Raw genomic sequence first — 19,488 nt, forward strand, 5'->3', positions numbered from 1 at the left:
CCGTTAATTTGTTCTATATATTTGAATAACTAATGATCTCCGATTGAAACGATCCTTGGTAAGAATGATCTTCAAAACGAAAATTAAGAATTTGAATGGCTCTGATTATGAAATTGTAAGGTCAAGATACCTTATTCGCAAGGAAGAATTAGCTCAACCCCAAGAAATAAATGCATGTATTATCCATAAAATAAAAATAAGTGGGAATTCCTTCTCTTAAAGAACTTGTATATATATAAGTGTGTACATCAATAAACCAAAAACGATACGATACGAAACCTCACCAATTTGGAAAACAAATGGAAATGCATGCTAACCTATATTTTTTTTGTTCTGGTGTAACTTTGTGTCTATATAGATGGAGAATGGAAGGATGGAGATCAATTTGAAAAATCTCAAATAAACTTTGTAAGTCTGGCATTGTATTTTAATTATTTAAACTGTTTATATTTTAGGCAATTTTTTTTATAAAAAAAATATTCAAATCCAAAATTGTTAACAACTCAATTATATGGTGAACGTTTTAGTGTTTTCTTAAAAACACTGTTTTTTTTGTATTCTTTTGGCTACAACTAGATATCTTTCTAAAAAGTACACTTGAAAGGATCAAAATCAATATACAATTGAACCCTTTTATTTATTTATCTTACTCGATTCATAACTTCCTATTCCAAATAAATAATGATTCCATAAGAGATGGGGAAAAGGTGATGGGGAATTAGGATTTAGTATAAATAAATGTAGAGGTCGGTTATCTCTACAAATAAAAAACCACCCGCAACTCACAACGCCAAAAAAACCTACCTCTAATAACACTGTTAAACTTTCTAAAATCTTAATTATTTAGAGTAATTTAATACTGTAGTCTAGTATCGTTCCTGTCTACCCGTAAGTGAAAGATTTTAAGTTTGTTTTTCGTCAAGTACGAATTTAAACCAAATTCATTATGACTAAATTTACCTTTACTCTTCTACATTTATAGACTTTATTATCGTTTGCTGAAAAAACAATGACTTTAGAAAACAAAAACCCTTGTCTGTTTCTTTTACTCTGCCGCGTTCCCAACTCGAAGAGGGAAAAGAGTTTGATGAAAAGTAGACAGAGCTCCGACTCTTGAGTCCAAAAACTCTCCCCTGTCTCTCAACATCTGGCATCATTCTTCCCAAGTAAAGAATAAATAGTCACCGTGTTCAACCCGATACCATTGTCCTTTTATATACATATCATTTTCCTCTCTCCTCTTTTCTGTGTTGAGATAGTCAACATGCAAGTGCATCACCAACTGTACTGAATTCCATATATTCCGCGTTCTTTTTTGGTAAAAATCCACCTTTTTTCTGCCCAATTTCTCCTTTATTTTGAATTTTCTGAGCTCTTTCTTGGGTACCCAATACGCAGTTGGGTCGGTGAGAAAACGATTCAAATCGATGAAGAACGATGAGCAAGCTCGGTTCCTTTTTGGGATTTCGCTCTCTGACAGACCCAAATGGCAGCAATTCCTCCTCTGCTCTTCTGGGTTCTTCTTTGGTTACCTTGTTAATGGTGTCTGCGAGGTATTTTCTTTCACTCTGTTTTATAGGTTGTTATTGTAAGGGAAAAATTCGGCGCCTGTTTGGTTGCCGAGAAACTGAGCCTGGAAATAAAGGAGAAATTCGTGGTTTAAGGCCATTTTTTCTGTTTGGTTACTGGGAAATTTTTTTGGATGACAGCTTTTTTGGTCTCTGGGTATCCCCTTTTTCTGTTTGGTGTCTTAGTAACCAAGCAAAGGATTAAGCATTCCCTTCTATGCAAGGAAATGTTTCGTTCATAGCAGACCTGCGATTTTTATTTAATAATATTCCGCTTTTGTATTTGTTTGGTTGCTGAGAAAGTTGAGCAAACAAATATCAAATGAAAACTTTAATCCTCCGTTTGGTTTTGGGACCATTGGGTCCGATTATTTTATTAGTTTACATTTATAGGAAATCAAAGATCAATCTTGATATAATTTTGGTCCGCGTTTTTTAAATTATGTATCCAGTTCATTGCACGTTCAGGAATGAAATAAAATTTTGGAGCATTGTATCCCAAAAGCAATCGATTTTTTTCATATACAAATTTTTACTTGTTTGAATTGCTAATTAAATCATATGTTTTGGCTAATTTTCAGGAATATGTGTACAACAGGCTACAATTCAGGTAAGCGAATCGAATGGATTTTTTTTTTTTTTTTTTTAAAAAAATTTGAAGTGTTTTGTTTGCCAAATAATTTTGAAAGTGTTTGATTTCGGGTTTTACGATTAGGACCAGTTTATGTTTATTGTGAATTTCTTGTTGCAGCTATGGTTGGTACTTCACATTTGTCCAAGGATTTGTGTATCTATTTCTGATTTACCTGCAAGGCTTCACCACCAAGCAAATGGTGAATCCATGGAAGACTTATGTGAAACTTTCTGCTGTGCTTATGGGGTCCCATGGACTTACCAAAGGCTCCTTGGCTTTTCTCAACTATCCGGCACAGCTCATGTTCAAATCGACAAAGGTAAAGACATGAAAATTTATATGGTAATTTGATTTTTCAGTTCAAGCAACTAACTTTAGCTGGATAACCCTTCTATGGGGATAAAATTGAGTGTAAAAAAAGTTGCTTGTTAAGAGGGGCAGATTTGAGATGATTTGAGTTCTTAGCCAAGTAACTATGTAAAAAGATGTCATTTTTTTAAGCTAGTTTGTACTTTGAGTAATACAATTGTGGAATTTCCCTATAGTTGATTGCGATCAACTGGAATTGGAAGTGCCGTCTACTGTTGCTCTCGGTTTTCTGATGTTAGGTTCATGATTTTGGTATTTCAGGTTCTGCCTGTGATGGTAATGGGAGCCTTCATACCAGGTTTGAGACGAAAATACCCACCTCACGAATACGTTTCTGCACTCCTTTTGGTGGTGGGTTTGATCCTATTCACCCTAGCAGATGCACAAACATCTCCCAACTTCAGCGTGATTGGTGTTCTGATGGTATCGGGCGCTCTAGTCATGGATTCCTTTTTGGGTAACTTGCAAGAAGCTATCTTTACCATGAATCCCGAAACCACACAGGTGACATTATTTCCTTAGATTCTCTTTGCGGATGTTTAAACGTGAACTCAAAACTTGTTCATGAAGAATATGTGACTTCTCATATAGTTTTGTGCTTTCTTTTACCCTAATCCACAGATGGAGATGCTGTTTTGCTCTACAGTGGTTGGCCTGCCTTTCTTGATTCCACCAATGCTTTTGACAGGGGAATTATTCAAAGCATGGAGCTCATGTTGGCAGGTAACTTGCAATCCGAAAATCCTAAGATTCCACCATGTTACATGCGTCACACAAGCCTCACAATGTCTAACAAATCTTTTTGGAATTATGCAGCATCCATACGTGTATGGTGTGTTAGTCTTCGAAGCCATGGCCACATTTGTCGGCCAAGTCTCCGTCCTTTCCCTCATTGCACTTTTCGGTGCCGCCACCACAGCCATGGTACATTCTTGTTACAAGTCTATTTGTGCCTAGACATCTCAATGTGGTACCATACCTTGTTATAAATATATTGAAATCACATTTATTTTCAAGTAGCATTTTCAAAGCAAGAGTCTTGTTTCTTAGACAACATTAAATATCATACGCACAAATACGAACAAACATATAGTACAATATGAACCATATCAATTCCTTTGAAGTATTCTCATTGAATCCCTTGTTTTTTATCACAGATCACAACGGCCAGAAAGGCCGTCACATTATTGCTGTCATACTTGATATTCACAAAGCCATTAACTGAAGAGCATGGGACCGGACTTCTGCTCATAGGTATGGGGATCACGCTGAAACTCCTGCCGGAAAATAAACCACACCAGAGAGTTTCAACCTCATCTTCCAAGACAAAAACTTCAAAACCTGCTCCGATCGAAAACGAAAGAATCCCACTAGAAAACGCCGGAGAAAATGAAGAAAAGAGTCGGTTGGTCTGAAACACCAGCCTGCTTCAATTGGTTCCTCATTTATCAGCAGCTATTTAGCAAATTTTAGTTATGCCAAATAAGAACATTAGGGATTTTTATGTTTTATTTGTTTTTTTCTTTTTCTTTTTTAACCTCCAGTTTAATTCTTTGTATTGTGTCCTTTGTATTTTAAATTCTTTATATTTGTTGTCAAAGTGTTAGAAGCCCCCACAGTCGCCAGCTTTCTATTTGTGAATGTTTTGGAATATGAAGCTGAATTTCAGAGCTCGGATAAGTTACTGTTGTTTAGATTATGGCCTTTCAGATTTAGTACAGTTGATAAATTTCCATCTTGTTTACTAATTTATATTGAAAAGTGTAATTTCATTTACTCGTATTGACGCGGAAAGTATAATTGTATACCTATACTTCGAGGTTTTTGACTGTTTAAGTATTGCTATAAACCTAACTGTACTTTGAGTAAACTAATTATAGCTTTGCTCAACATTTGGATGAAAGAATAAATGGAGTTTTAACGAAACACTTCTAGTACTGTTCATTTTTAACGAAAATGACATTTTTACTTTAAAAAATCACTCATGATAATATTCACTTACAATACCTTTTTGTTATTTTGATTAAAACTTAAAGTTTTAAAGTCATTTTCATTAGTTTTCCTAAGAATAATAAATCCTTAAAAAAATCGACGTTTGGCCAAGAAACTTAATACAAGTATATATTTACATTGAACAGTTAGTTTGTTATTGAATTGGCTATTAACGATATTCAGGGTTAGGTTGTTATTGAATTGGTTATTAACATTAGGTTGTTTCGAATTGGCTATTAACAATATTTAAACATATGACGTGTAAAGATTAACAAGAATGTTAGATATTTTTTAAGGAATTGTTATTGGCACTTCAAAAATCTCATTTTACACTCTAAACTTTCTATAATTAGAAGAGAAAAAAAAAACACTTGTGAGGAGTGTAGAATGAGATTTTTGAAATGTTAATAGCAGCTCTTTTTTTTTTTCTTTTTCTTTTTTTTTAACAAAAAGGGGATTAGCTGGTGGTTTTGCCACGACAGTCCACTCTTCCGGAAGCCAGAAAGACTCACAGAGGCATTTTAGTCTCCCCTGGCCACCATCGTGTGATTCACCAGCGGCAAGAATCGAACGCAAGACGTGTCATGCAGAATTACAAGCCTAAAATTCGTCTCCAACCACTGAGCCATCATGCGGCAGTAAACGTTAGATATTGTATTTAGTGAAAGAAAACTAGTTTTAGAGAAGTGCAATTCTGGTTTAATGGGTTGACTCTTTGCCTCTTATGGTTATAATAATTTATTTGTACTTTCCGGTAGGCAAGGTAATGCATGAGCTCATAACTTTAAAAATATAGATTAGAGTATTAAACCTCATTGTTATAAAAGAAAATTTATGAAAATGATTTGAAAACTTTAAATTTTAACGATAAGGACAAAATAAATGATAAAGTGAATAGTACTATGATTGACTTTTTAGTATAAAAATATAATTTTTTGTTAAAATGAACAGTACCAAAAACTTTTCGTTAAAGTTGTTTTGTTATAATGGTTTGACTAGAGAATATAATTAGCACTTAACTAACTGCCTATGTAGATTGAGCCCATTTTGGGGCATTTCCATTTCCCAATAGATTAGGATAATACCGTTTGCTTTGGATTGCTAAACATAATTAAGTAGGAAAATTGACAAATTAGCTAGCTGTTAGTGCTGATCAGCATGTGATAACTAAAACGACAACGAAGGAAATACATAAAATAAAAATAAATAAATATTTTAATCTTGGAGTTGCGTCGAGAAGACTTCTAAAACGAATGAGAATGCTCTCTGAATTTCTTAAATCATTTTTCATTAGTTTTCTTTTCAATTGGAATTTTAACGAAAAATTTATAATATTGTTCACTTTAACGAAAACTACATTTTTACACTAAAAAATCAATCATGATACTATTTATTTTACTCTTTATTTTATCTTTATCGTTAAAATTCAAAATTTTCAAATCTCTTTCATTAGTTTTTCTTTCAATAATAAATCATATATTTTAATGCATATTTATTTTGGTCTATTCTTTCACGTTTCCCAAGTTTTCTTTTTCAATTCTTTATATCTTAAAATATTCAGGTGATGTAATTTTTGAGGCAGACCAAGGCAGACTCGATCGCCACTCATACATACTTGCAACAAAGTGACAGACGTGGCAACAGGTCGAACCACTTGCATGCATGCAGAGTGGCAACTCACACCCCCTCTCTTTTTTTACTCCCTTTTTCTTTGTTTACCCTTGATTGAGGTATTTAACGTCCCAGCTGAGCTGATGTATGAAAAACACTTGGATTTATAGACAGTAAACAGTAGAAAATGGCCCCCAACAATGGCAGATGCAGATTATAGCAGGCTAATCGGAGCAGACGATAATGTTATCAGTGGAAGTGATGGTGGTAAGAAGAAAAGTGGTATTACTAGTGAGAGACCAAAAGAGCCATGGAAAGGAGAGTAACCAGTGGCGTAACTAAGATTTTTAAATAATGGAGTCATAATATTGACCAACAAAGCTTCATTTAGTCATTTCATTGAATACCTGGTAGGCATCTATCAATTCTTGCTAACATATGCCGAAAGCTTATACAAACATATGTCGACAACTACTATTATTTGTACAGGCATGTCAAGGGTGGATACAAGATGTGGAGTAATGTTAAAAAATGTCAAGACTTTTCAACTTAGGTATTTTCATCGAGCACATGATGCTCACAATAGAGTCACACACAAGAAGAGAAAAGGGACACAAATATGATAGAAGAAAATAAAAAAAAGTAGGAAGAGGAGGTTGTAGTTTAATTTGTCTTAATTGTTTATAAGGGTCAAATACAATACACAAACAAATATGCATGAAGTTTTTAAGGTTGTTGAGGTCAAGGACAACTAATGAACTCATGTTGGCTCCGCCACTAAGAATTGCATTTAGGTCTTGATGCCATCATTACCTACTTCTCAATCATTTCTTCCATGAAAAAATTGTAAAAATTATTCCTAAATTTTAACTCAATTGGAGCACTGGTTCCTCAACTAAAAATTCACGATCATTGGTCCCTTAACTTATCAAAATATGCAGCTATGGTCATTTTCGTCAACTCCATCAAAATAAGTCATATTAGAAGGATCATTGCTATAATTGGATTAAAGTTGGACGACCATTTCTCCAATTGACTATTAAAGTTGAAGGATCATTTCTCCAATTGGGTTAAAGTTGAGGAACCATTGCTACAATTTTTCTCGTTTGGCTTTCCATATTTGCCCCTTGATTTAGCCTTATGTGTGTGGTACGTGACTCATTTTAGGTGAAATTCTAACGAAGTTGACAAAAATATCATAGATGCACGCTTTAATAAGTTAAGGAACCAATAATCATTGATTTTTAATTCAGCAACCATTACCCCAATAAAGTCCAAGTTAAATGACTATTGCTACAGTTTCCTCATCTTCCATCTCTGCTAGTCGTATTTCATCCGGTAATCTAATTACCATCTCCTTTGTTTCCATTTCTCCAAGATAATATTTTGCTTAAAGAAAATGTGCAGAATGCTTGGTATGTGGTATATTTTACTAACTCAAGAATTTGCTGTATATTTGCATTGGGATTGTTGTTCGATGAATTGACATTGGATTTGATAAGTTGAATCGTGAAAAAGCAGTCTCATCACGTGTTTTATGAGTTATGACTTGAAAGAGATTGATAAGAGTGTGATGATACAGATACATATATAAAAGTGTATACAATTGGTTGTAGCAAAAACTTGGTGTGACCATTTGATTGGGATTAACAATAGTCAATAGGCACATATTCAATTCAATTAACCCACATTTTTGTTAAACAACATATTTAGATTAAGTTACAAGGGAGTGAAGACATAATTGGTTGCAAACTTACAATATTCGAATATAAGACATTTGTGCTTAGGACTAACATATATCAGTTGTCCATTACTTTGAACTAGGTTGTGAACTTTTTTGCAAAATACAATAAATATTTGGTGCACGAGAAAATGATGGCTCACGGAATGCTGCCGCCCAATGAGGCAGAAAAGCCACGGAAAAATGGCCTTGTCACATTTGCCGGCTTCTTTGTGTTTGGCAGTGCTCCTCTCCTATCATTCGTTGTCCTCATTCCGGCCTTCATGCCAGCCTACTTGTACCAACAGCCACCCCAAGCGCGTGGATGACAGTCGTTAGCATTTCATGAAAATTTATTCGAAACTATTAACCATAGGGGTTGCAGCAAAATTGCCATAGATTGGTAGTAACCAAAAGAAGTTGGGAAGGAAAACTTTGGTCGCACCCTATTGTATGAGGGAAACATATAACGACTAGCATGCACGAGAAAGATTAATTACAAGCACTAGCCGGTTTGGGATTGCGGCTTCAAAAAGCACTTCTAGCTATGTGCAGAAGTGCTTTTATTATGAACATTCATTGTCCAAATTCAATTCCTAAAGTTGGCAAAGGCTTGCATGATTTTACATAAACAGTCAGTTCCCTTCGCTGAGGGCTAATTGCAGGGCGCGTTCTGCTTCCTTGAGGAATAGTCGAGTGAGTTGCTTCTGCCCACGTCTATAGATTATACTAGACCAGACATTTCAACTCGCTGACTTGTGTCGTGCAATGCTGTTCGTCTGTCCACTGCAGCTAGAAAAAGAAACAAGGAAATCCAAGGTTAACACAAACACATTGAGTTTCTCTACTGACATTTTTGTTGTTGGAAAGGAGACAATGGACGACAAACTGCACAGACGGAAATACTAGCAAATTTAGTGTAGGCAAAACGCATATGAAGATCACTAATATGTTCGTTTTGGCGAAGATGGTACCTTAAATTGTTCTCATTCTGCTGGGTCGCACTTTCAGTAATATGTTCGTTTTCAAGCAAACTGGTGTCGCAGTCCTCTGTACCAGAAGACTCTTGAAGATCCGTCATCTTTGCGTGTAGGAAATCCGGTTAGGTAACTAACATACAACTCTTCTGAAAGTTGCATATATATATATAGGCATCTAGGCATGCGCCTTGACAAGTTAGTCATAATACATTGCTAAATACATTCAATGATGGTTCCTACTCTGTTACCTCATGTTAAGAAGATCAACAAGTATTTGCAAAGCTCCGGAATCACCACAAGTTTCCCATACCGCAGCCTGAACTTTTGAATCAGATGGTTGCCTCCCCTCTCTTGATTGTACAAGCTTTAAGATAAAATAGTTTAATTAGGGTATTAATCAGGAAAGCAAATGATTCATAACAGAGGTCTAGGCGCTCTTTCTTAATTTTCAAATGCCTAGGGATTCATTAGGGCGGTGACTAGCCGTGTAGCGCTTAGGTGGGGCGCTAATGCTTTACCATAAACTTAATATTTCTTACGTAAAGAAGGTATATTCTCAGCTATCAAAAACTTAAATGGCGAGGTTTTGTCAGAAAAAAATGCATAGCTGCAGAGCTGTTACCTCTTCCAGCAGCAATGAAACCTGAAATAGCTCATCCCCCTTCATGGCTATAGTCCTCAAGGCTGTCAAAAAGGTTTCAGGGAAAACCAACCTGCTCGAGTATGATGGCATCTTGCACTGGCCACTCCAACTATAGCTGCAAACATGGTTGAGTTTGCACTTCTCACCTCCTTCAGTATTTGAGTTGCCTACCGCAAAAAAGCCATGATCCAGTAAACTTCTAGGTAACAGACACCTCGTTTCGCCTTTCTGTGAACAACCAGGTTTATAAACAACAACAAAGCCTTAACCCACTAAGTGGGGTCGGTTATATGAATCCTAAAACACCATTGCGCTCGGTTTTGTGCCATGACTTCCGTTAGATCCAGGTTTATGAATAATGAAGCAAAATTTGGGGAAACAAACAAAAAAAGTAAGAAACATTTTTGTTTATGCCCTTAAATTTCCAATCGCATTACTTATTTTATTTCTTAATGAAATTCAGAAACAGACAATAGCAGACCTGTGCTATCGAGTCTGCAAAGGGAACGTTTTGAATGGCCTCCACAGGATAATGGACCTTAATAGATCAAATAGAGTCAAGTTTAAGTTTCTTTGGATTAAATCTAAAATAATATAACCATTGTGAATGAGTCATTTTAATTAAGAAACAAATGAGCATTCAAGACAAGTCCACAAGATATTCCAATCTAGAGGCATTACCATGAGATAGTGATCTGGATTATCATCAAGGACAAAACCATGCAGATAAAGCAGTTCCTGCACAAACACAGAGAATGACTTGGACTCAAAAAGTTCCTGCACAATCTAGAGGCATTACCATGAGAAAGTTAAATTTGTTGGACTCGTAAGCCTAAGTAAGAATGTATGCTCAATGCATGAAAATGTTGACATGCAATGCAATAAGTAGCACATGAAATGAAACATGATTCCAGATTATAAGTTGAGGCAACGATGTGCGAGAACAAAGGCAACCATTTTGACAAAATTATGTTAAGTTACTAGGATGAAGGTCAAGCCTGGTGGCACCTGTTAGGAGGTATACAATAAATACACTGTTAAAAGTAAATTTGGTGTCAGAAACAAACAAAAATATAAGTGACACCAAACAGTACCTCGTTCCCTTTGCTACCATAACTTATGAAAATCTCTGCGTCGATCTGCAAGGGTTGTCCAGCTTTCCAATTGAAGAGAAACAAAAAAAGGCCCAGCTAATTAGACCAAAGAAAAGAAATGAAAACAAGTGCGGAACAATTCATAGAAACTGTCAAAGTTACATAAACTTGTATGTGATGAGATTAAAACTCTACTAATATAAAAAGAGGAGAAGTGAAAACAAGTACTGCGAAAATTCAATAGCAACAGTCAGGGTGAGATAAATTTGTGTGCGATGAAACCAATACAAGATATTATGAGCGTAACAAATTAAGCTGTTGCTTTTCAGCAAGAAAAGGGGAGCAACTGATGTTAAGATAATACTACCAGAAAGAAGGTACAAAGAATTAGGAACTCCAGTTATCAATCCAGTTTCATCAACTTCCCATGTTGCTGCTGCCTTTATATCTGAAGAGCCACATATTTCAGCTAGTAAGGTTTACAGAATAAAGACTCTCCAAACACTTGATAAACAACCGGCATACCATGGTTGCAAAAGTCAATGCCAGGAACAAGACCCTCCACCCAGACAGTCTCGTTTTGTTTAGGCGTGGATGTCACTTTACTAACTTGAATATCAACCCCTTCAACCTGACATCCTAATTAAAGAAAACACTTATGTTAGAATAAACAGAAACATTTTGTATCAAAAAATACCAAATCAAACACCTAGTACATACTGATGTGGTGTATTGGTGACGTAAAAAAATTGACTTTACCACTTTCATCTCTTCCATTAACCAACTCTTCTTTGCAAATATTTGTAGAAACCTCAGAATTTTTGCCATCTGAAGCACTGTCTTCTTGAATTTTGGGAAATACGTACGAATATGGAAGGGGAATGTTTAAAGCACAGGTCCAAAACAGAGAATTTGCCCTAGCATGAAAGCAATTGTAATACATAAGGAACAAAGGTCTAAAGCACCATGAAGACATTATTAAGGAGAGGATTCAATTACAAAAATCATTAGATTAGTCATAAAGATGGTACCTACCAGAGGAAATCTTCAAAGCACATATCTCTGAAAAAGAAGCAACAGGTATTGTATATGATCAGCAATTAATCATAGTAAATTCTGAGGATGCATATATCTGATTCTAATGTCTATCCTTCTGAATGTTGTTCAACATGTAACTTTACAATTTACATAGCATCTTACAAGAGTATACGCCTCATTCACTAGTAACATAATGACAACTGAAAGCTTACAACAACAACAACAACAACAAAGCCTTTTCCCACTAAGTGGGGTCGGCTATATGAATCCTAGAACGCCATTGCGCTCGGTTTTGTGTCATATCCTCCGTTAGATTCAAGTACTCTAAGCCTTTTCTTAGAGTTTCTTCCAAAGTTTTCCTAAGTCTTCCTCTACCCCTTCGGTCCTGAACCTCTGTCCCGTAGTCACATCTTCGAACCGGAGCGTCAGTCGGCCTTCTTTGCACATGTCCAAATCACCAGAACCGATTTTTTCTCATCTTTCCTTCAATTTCGGCTACTCCTACTTTACCTCGGATATCCTCATTCTCAATCTTATCCTTTCTCGTGTGCCCACACATCCCACGAAGCATCCTCATCTCCGCTACACCCATTTTGTGTACGTGTTGATGTTTCACCGCCCAACATTCTGTGCCATACAACATCGCTGGCCTTATTGCCGTCCTATAAAATTTTCCCTTGAGCTTCAGTGGCCTACGACGGTCACACAACACGCCGGATGCACTCTTACACTTCATCCATCCAGCTCGTATTCTATGGTTGAGATCTCCATCTAATTCTCCGTTCTCTTGCGAGATAGATCCTAGGTAGCGAAAACAGTCGCTTTTTGTGATCTTCACTAGATTGCTCCGATCATTAGTGTGGATAAGTATATAAATGGATAGAGATAGGAAAGCAAACACAAGATGTACGTGGTTCACCCAGATTGGCTACGTCCGCGGAATAGAAGAGTTCTCATTAATTGTGAAGGGTTTACACAAGTACATATGTTCAAGCTCTCCTTTAGTGAGTACAAGTGAATGATTTAGTACAAATGACATTAGAGTACAAATGACATTAGGAAATATTGTGGGAGAACGATCTCGTAATCACGAAACTTCTAAGTATCGGAGTGTGGTATCATCTTGACTTGCCTTATCTGTCGCATAGGTAGATGTGGCAGCTTCTCTGGAAGTACTCTTCCTCCATCCAGGGGTGGTATCTTTAACTGGTGAAGATGCACAAGGTAATGTATCAATTTCACTTGAAGCTTACTTGTAGTTTCAGGCTTGGTCAAGCGCGATACAAACCATGTAGTAGGAGTCCCCCAAGTCGCCGAGCTAGGGGATCTGCTGAAAGAGGTGACAGACAAGGTAAGCAATCAGAGCTCCGGCTGATTGTTCACCTTCTCCCCATCTTGCAGCAGCATGAAGGATAAAGAGAAGAAAAATGAGAAGAGATGATATGGAATACTTTTGCTTTTGAAGAAGTAACTTTCCACAGTCTAATTCTTGAACTGAGCTGGAGGGTTTTCTGGTTTCCTCCAGAGTATAAGGCCGACTGAAGAATTTGAGGGTCAAAACAAGTCCATCAAATCTAGAGTACGTTCGACCATGCTGATATGGGATACTTTTGCTTTTGACAGAGTAATGGATGTATCGGCATGTGTGCTGTTACGCTTGTCTCCACATGCTTCCTTGTATCCTTCGCACTTGCCCTATCTGTCCCTCGAGCAGATGCGGTATCTTCCCTGGACGCATAAGATGTTGAAGATGAGTACTCGAGAACAATGCCAGGTAAGTAATCAGGTAAGGGGTTCCAGGCAGTCAGTTCCTGGCTGGTAACTTGATTTCAAGTGCTGACTTATTGCTCTCTTTCTCCTTGTCTTGCAGGTAAAAACGAGGCCAAAGGAAAAGACAGGGAAAAAGCATGATATGGGATACTCTTGCTTTTAACCCTGATGATATGAGATATTCTTGCTCTAGTATAGCTTGTTTGCAGAGGTATTATCGGGGGGAAAGAAAGCTGAATATTTCGAAAGGCTTCGTTGGGAGTGCCCTCTCATATATGAGGAAGGGTTGAGCATTTTTGCAAGTCTGCCTGTCCGTTGGGGATGGAGGTCGACATATATAGGAGTCTCCCTAACAAAAAGTAGTAATGCTATTCCTTTACCCTGCTTGGTCATAGCACGGTAGTGGGAGCTGCCAGCTTCACATGTTTTAACTCTGTCAGAGCACTTTGAAAAAGTGGTATGTGGTATGTGGTATCTGGCTCTCGAGATTCGGAGAACGATGCTTCTTCGATTTTTGAGAAAGCAATCATGCTGGGGGTCTGGCGCTCGAGATTCGGGGAGCAATGTCTCTTCGATTTTTGAGAAAGTAATCATGTTGGGAGTCTGGCTCTCGAGATTCGGAGGACGGTGCCTCTTCGATTTTGGAGTAAGCAATCTTGTTGGGAGTGTTTTCTCGGATGTGAGTAAAGGTTGGGCATGTTTGCTAGTCTACCTTGCCACGAAGCACGAAGGTTGACACACAGGGACTTCAATTATCCAACAGTGGTACTGTTCCTTTACCCTTGTGGGTAATAATATGTTAGCTAGACCTTCAAAATTTATGTGTCTAAACTTTGTTAGTGCAGTTTTTTTTTGCTATTCTTTTACCTTTCTTGGTCAGAGCGATGTAGTGGGAGCTACAAGCTTCACATGCTCAACTTTGGAAAAGACTTTGGCAAAGTTATCTGTGGTACCCATGAGCTATTGTTGCGTGTGGGAAGTGGGTGATTGAACAGTAAGATTCATATGTTTTCTACTTCACCAGAAGTCTTCGACAGAATGCCCATAATTTCCGCAAAGCTGAGTGTGCTTGTGACAGGTGCTCACAAGCCTAGAAAAGTAGGTGCCTCTTCAATTTCTGAGATCGGCCCTCGTGGTCTCTGAGCAGCCCAGCTTTTGAGAAAGCGAGCGCCTCTTCGATTGATTCGAAGAACGATGCCTCTTCGATTTTTGAGAAAGCATCATGCTGGGGGTCTGGCTCTCGAGATTCGGGGAGCAGTGTCTCTTCGATTTTTGAGAAAGTAATCATGTTGGGAGTCTGGCTCTCGAGATTCGGAGGACGGTGCCTCTTCGATTTTGGAGCAAGCAATTTTATTGGGAGTGTTTTCTCGAATGTGAGTAAAGGTTGGGCATGTTTGCTAGTCTACCTTGCCACGAGGCACAGAGGTTGACACACAGGGACTTTCCAATTATCCAGCAGTGGTATTGTTCCTTTACCCTTGTGGGTAATAATATGGTAGCTAGACCTTCAAAATTTATGGGTCTAAACTTTGTTAGTGCTGTTTCTTTGCTATTCTTTTACCTTTCTTGGTCAGAGCGATGTAGTGGGAGCTGCAAGCTTCACGTGCTCAACTTTGGCAGAGGACTTTGGCAAAGTTATCTGTGGTACCCATGAGCTATTGTTGCGTGTAGGAAGTGGGTGATTAGGCAGTAAGATTCATGTGTTTTCTACTTCCCCAGAAGTCTTCGACAGAATACCCATAATTTCCGCAACGCTGAGTGTGCGTGTGACAGGTGCTGACAAGGTTGGAAAAGTAGGTGCCTCTTCGATTTCTGAGATCGGCCCTCGTGGTCTCTGAGGAGCCCAGCTTTTGAGGAAGCGAACGCCTCTTCGATTTCTGAGATCGGCTTTCGTGGTCTTTGAGCAGCCCAACTTTTGAGAAAGCAAACATCTCTTCGATTTATGAGATCAACCCTCGTGGTCTCTAAGCAGCCCAGCTTTTGAGAAAGCAAACGCCTCTTCGATTTCTGAGCAGGCGCCTCTTCGATGTCTGAAGCTCCGTCGAGTGCAGCTTTTTATAGGGCTGGCATTAAGTTCCAAAGCACACTTGAATCTCCACCAGTAGAAGCTCCATTCTTGCACTTCTAAGATCTTGATTTGTCCGACCTCTTCTCTCTTCAACACCTTTGAAAATGTCTGGCCCCTCCGACCGTCGTTTTGACTTAAACCTTGTTGAAGAGGCAGCCCCGCCTTCTCCAGACAACATATGGCGCCCATCCTTCGTCTCCCCTACTGGTCCTCTTACCGTTGGGGATTCCGTTATGAAGAATGATATGACCGCTGCGGTGGTGGCCAGGAGCCTTCTCACTCCCAAAGATAACAGACTACTTTCCAAACGGTCTGATGAGTTAGCTGTTAAGGATTCGCTGGCTCTCAGTGTTCAGTGTGCAGGTTCTGTGTCTAATATGGCCCAACGCCTATTTGCTCGAACCCGCCAAGTTGAATCATTGGCGGCCGAAGTGATGAGTCTCAAACAGGAGATTAGAGGGCTCAAGCATGAGAATAAACAGTTGCACCGTCTCGCACATGACTATGCTACAAACATGAAGAGGAAGCTGGACCAGCTGAAGGAAACTGATGGTCAGGTTTTACTTGATCATCAGAGATTTGTGGGTTTGTTCCAAAGGCATTTATTGCCTTCGTCTTCTGGGGCTGTACCGCGTAATGAAGCTCCAAATGATCAACCTCTGATGCCTCCTCCTTCTAGGGTTCTGTCCAGTACTGAGGCTCCGAATGATCCCTCTCCGGTGCCTTCTCTTTCTGGGGCTCTACCGACTGCTGAGACTTCTCCTAAGCAACCTTTGTGAAGGCTCCCTCTTGTTTGTTTATTTTGACTCATGTATATGTACATATTTGTAGCTTATCGGGGATATCAATAAATAAGCTTTCCTTCATTTCAACGTATTGAGTTAAATACACCAAAGCCTTCTTCGCTAAGTTCTTTGAATTTTCTTTTGTTGGAGCTTTGTGAGTGGAGCATGTAGGTTGAGGTAGTGTTCCCTTAATTTCCTGAGTGAGGAAAACTTCTCGCTTAGCACCATGAAAAATTGACAGTCTGCCATCATATACCATTATTCAAGAGTCTGACCATTAAATAGATGACCAATTCATATGAAAGTAGCACGAGCATGCAGACTAAGACACCTGATTACTCAACAATGAAACAATGAATTCAATGTAACCAAAAAAAAAAATAATACAAAACTTCAGAAGTCCACCAACCGGATAGATTTCATCATAAATTGTGGTCTACAGTCCAAATGTCTTACATAGCCAAATAATGTTTTTGCATTTAACCAAAAACGAAAAATAATGCTTTCACAGGGTTTTAACATCAGCTGTATATTTGTTGATCCAACACTAGTTAGGAAAAAGTCACAAGACTGGGCATGACAAGGACCAGAAGAAAAGAATGGAACTAATTATTTCTCAACCAATCATTCATACCGTACGCTACCTCTGTGATTTCTGAATTAAATACTTACAAATTTCATTCCCTTCAGAAATTTATAAGGAAAATATGTACATATACATATGGATTTACACACCTTTCCAAATCCCTATCCAGAGTTAACAGTTTCTTCACCAGAGCCTTCAGTTTGTCATCATATAACGACACCAAGCTTTTCTTCTGTAAGATAAACCTGTCTCTGGTCACATATAATACACGCGAAAGATAAACTACAAACATATTTGACAGAACTATATATCAAAAACGACATCCAGATACTTTGTAAAACCATACAATTTAAACAAAACTCTGGCATGCAGGGAAGCCAAATGAGCTTAGAGTGAAAAAGTTGTGAAACCACACATAGATAATTTTCGGCATGAACATCAATACAAGTTTAACCTAAAAGCCCAACAAATGACAGTATCAATATCACAAAAAATAAACTCCAACCTAAAAGTCTGTGCACACCTGAATACTAGCTAAAAATTAAAAGCATTTTCTGACATCTCATAAGAAAAAATTTCAGAAAGGTATTGTACACTATCTATACCTCATCTTTAGAAGAACCATAACAAACCATCATTGGATGCAGTTTCCCACATCAGACGACATGTACATATACAACCTACATTTGGATATTTAACTATGATGGCCAGATACCCAAAACTCTTTTACCTGTAGTTCCATTGCTCGATACCATGTTGTCCCTTTTAGCTCCAAAAGCTCATCATCAGTAAACCAAAGTGGATTACCAAAAGTGGTCGGAAGCATATCAAGGTACCTGATGTTATCTTCCATTCCACCCAAGAGAAGCTCAGCTACCAAAGAAACGTGAAAGTTTGGAATTGATAATTCAACAAAATGAAATCTATACATACGGTTTCCAAGAAGAATTTTTGCGGAGGCACTCCACTGTCAGATATAAGATCATCAAGAACCTATCATCTACATCACCTTCTTCAAACATTGCTCTACATTCTGGTCCAAGAAGAGGGTCTTGCAAAACTCTCATTGGAGTTATTGCCAAATCCAGAGGAACAACTAATAGAACCCCTGATATTTATTTCCCAAAATGAATCAGAATTATGCTCCAAATGTGAGATTGTTACAACTTACAACTTAGAATGCCCCACAACATAAAGGAAAAACAGAACATTTCAAACTGGTGTATGAATTTTCGGGATCAACCCCTTACAATGTGGTTTTATTGGGACACATAACAAATTCGATTTATACCCATGGATCTTAATAAGGGGAGGACATGAACAGTTTCGCCGAATAAGGAGGTCAAAGAAATGTAGTAGTCCATAGTACTCAAGCTGCTGAGCAGATTGGAAAAAAAAAATTATGACAATCTTCTGCAACTATTATGAACAAATGTAAGTTGTTGTTTAACCAAGTAGTTACGCTAATAAATATATTACAATCATCTTCAATCCTTTCATGATATCTATAAATAATTAGACAAAGAACCAGATAAATCATGAACAATTTACTGTTTAAAACAAAAATGTAAGATGTAAATAACCCATATATTTATATCCAGTTGCTTGAGTTAGTGGCCCTTTAATTCGGGTTAAGAAATTATGTCCATGTTTACTAAACTTATCAAATATCCCAAAATTCGAGCATAAGTTCGAGTTAACAAGGTTTGTCCAACCCAAGAAACCCATAAAATCGAGTTCTCTGGTTTATTTTCCCATATGGTTTTCAAAGAATGCAGCCTTTTGACACTCAAAACATGATAAACAAAAACCCAATAATATAAGAGTAAAAGGAAGAGGTGGGTTACCATCAGAAACATCATTAACCGAAAAAATGCCAAAACCTTTGTTGGAATCGGAGTATTTGATTTTGCAGCCGTGTAGCTCCGCTCCATTAACCTGAATTCAGAAACCCAAATGATCGAAAACAAAAACGCAGTTGCACTATTTGATTAGTGAAAGATTTTATACAGAAAAATGTAAAAACCTGTAACCACTGGAGGAATCGCTCGACCTTGGCCTCTTCCTGTGAGCTCGCCATTGCTGTATATGTTAATGAGAGAGAGAGAGGGAGAGTGAGGGGTTTAGCAAATACCAGCTTCAAGCGTTCCAGCAGGATACTCGCCGGATCCTCATGCATTCTCCATAATCATTGTTAATATTTTTATTTAAAATTGAATATCAACAATACTTTAATAAAAAATGATCGCATAATATAAAATAAACAAATATAATTGAAAAATCCTCGCAAAGAGCATAGAGCGAGGATCCTCTCTTTCAGTATTGTACGTCTACAAAGGAAAGGGCTTAGGCCATTTCTATTTGAGGATTAAAATCCATAAGTCAAAAGACTCAAAAATGGCCGGATTTATCAAAAACTCATCCCTAACTCTATGAAGCCCACTGCCGTTCAGTACCACTTTTTAGTAGTATTTATCTTCATTTATAAGTTAAAGGTTTTAAATTCTATTTTTTTAAAAGGTAATTTGAACTATATTATTACTAACTTATTGTGATGCTAAACCCACCCCTCCTCCGTAGATAATATCATTTGTCAGGTCTTCCAATTGAAGAATATGAGCATAACCTGA

General features: G+C 37.7%; 2 protein-coding genes and 1 long non-coding RNA gene across 4 annotated transcripts; 1 reads left to right on the forward strand and 2 right to left on the reverse strand.

Annotated features, from left to right (window-relative positions):
- The first annotated feature begins 1,047 nt into the window (after positions 1 to 1,047).
- Positions 1,048 to 4,332, forward strand: LOC126613773 (UDP-galactose/UDP-glucose transporter 2-like). 2 transcript variants are annotated; one of them, XM_050281362.1, is made up of 7 exons: positions 1,052 to 1,553; positions 2,150 to 2,178; positions 2,320 to 2,521; positions 2,833 to 3,075; positions 3,193 to 3,294; positions 3,388 to 3,495; positions 3,729 to 4,332. In XM_050281362.1, the coding sequence occupies exons 1-7, from the start codon at positions 1,428 to 1,430 to the stop codon at positions 3,984 to 3,986; spliced, it is 1,068 nt and encodes a 355-aa protein (XP_050137319.1). In that variant the 5' UTR covers positions 1,052 to 1,427; the 3' UTR covers positions 3,987 to 4,332. The 2 variants fall into 2 exon arrangements, with proteins under 2 accessions (XP_050137318.1, XP_050137319.1); XM_050281361.1 differs by having other exon boundaries at positions 1,048 to 1,553; positions 3,193 to 3,495.
- Positions 4,333 to 8,273: 3,941 nt separating this feature from the next.
- Positions 8,274 to 19,237, reverse strand: LOC126601825 (protein-lysine N-methyltransferase EFM1-like). Its single transcript, XM_050268597.1, has 16 exons — positions 18,885 to 19,237; positions 18,706 to 18,796; positions 17,792 to 17,966; positions 17,589 to 17,694; positions 17,008 to 17,090; positions 11,647 to 11,673; positions 11,371 to 11,528; positions 11,137 to 11,250; positions 10,979 to 11,059; positions 10,612 to 10,673; positions 10,199 to 10,255; positions 9,962 to 10,055; positions 9,497 to 9,780; positions 9,123 to 9,238; positions 8,869 to 8,975; positions 8,274 to 8,686 (listed from the first exon to the last, which is right to left on the reverse strand). The coding sequence occupies exons 1-15, from the start codon at positions 19,035 to 19,037 to the stop codon at positions 8,972 to 8,974; spliced, it is 1,605 nt and encodes a 534-aa protein (XP_050124554.1). The 5' UTR covers positions 19,038 to 19,237; the 3' UTR covers positions 8,274 to 8,686; positions 8,869 to 8,971.
- LOC126613780 (uncharacterized) lies at positions 12,557 to 16,486 on the reverse strand. The gene is made up of 2 exons (XR_007620188.1): positions 14,925 to 16,486; positions 12,557 to 14,228 (listed from the first exon to the last, which is right to left on the reverse strand). It is a non-coding gene; the product is annotated as an uncharacterized LOC126613780 (long non-coding RNA).
- Positions 19,238 to 19,488: the final 251 nt, after the last annotated feature.

The sequence above is a fragment of the Malus sylvestris genome, chromosome 2 (assembly GCF_916048215.2).
Source record: "Malus sylvestris chromosome 2, drMalSylv7.2, whole genome shotgun sequence".
In the NCBI taxonomy this organism is placed as follows: domain Eukaryota; kingdom Viridiplantae; phylum Streptophyta; class Magnoliopsida; order Rosales; family Rosaceae; genus Malus; species Malus sylvestris.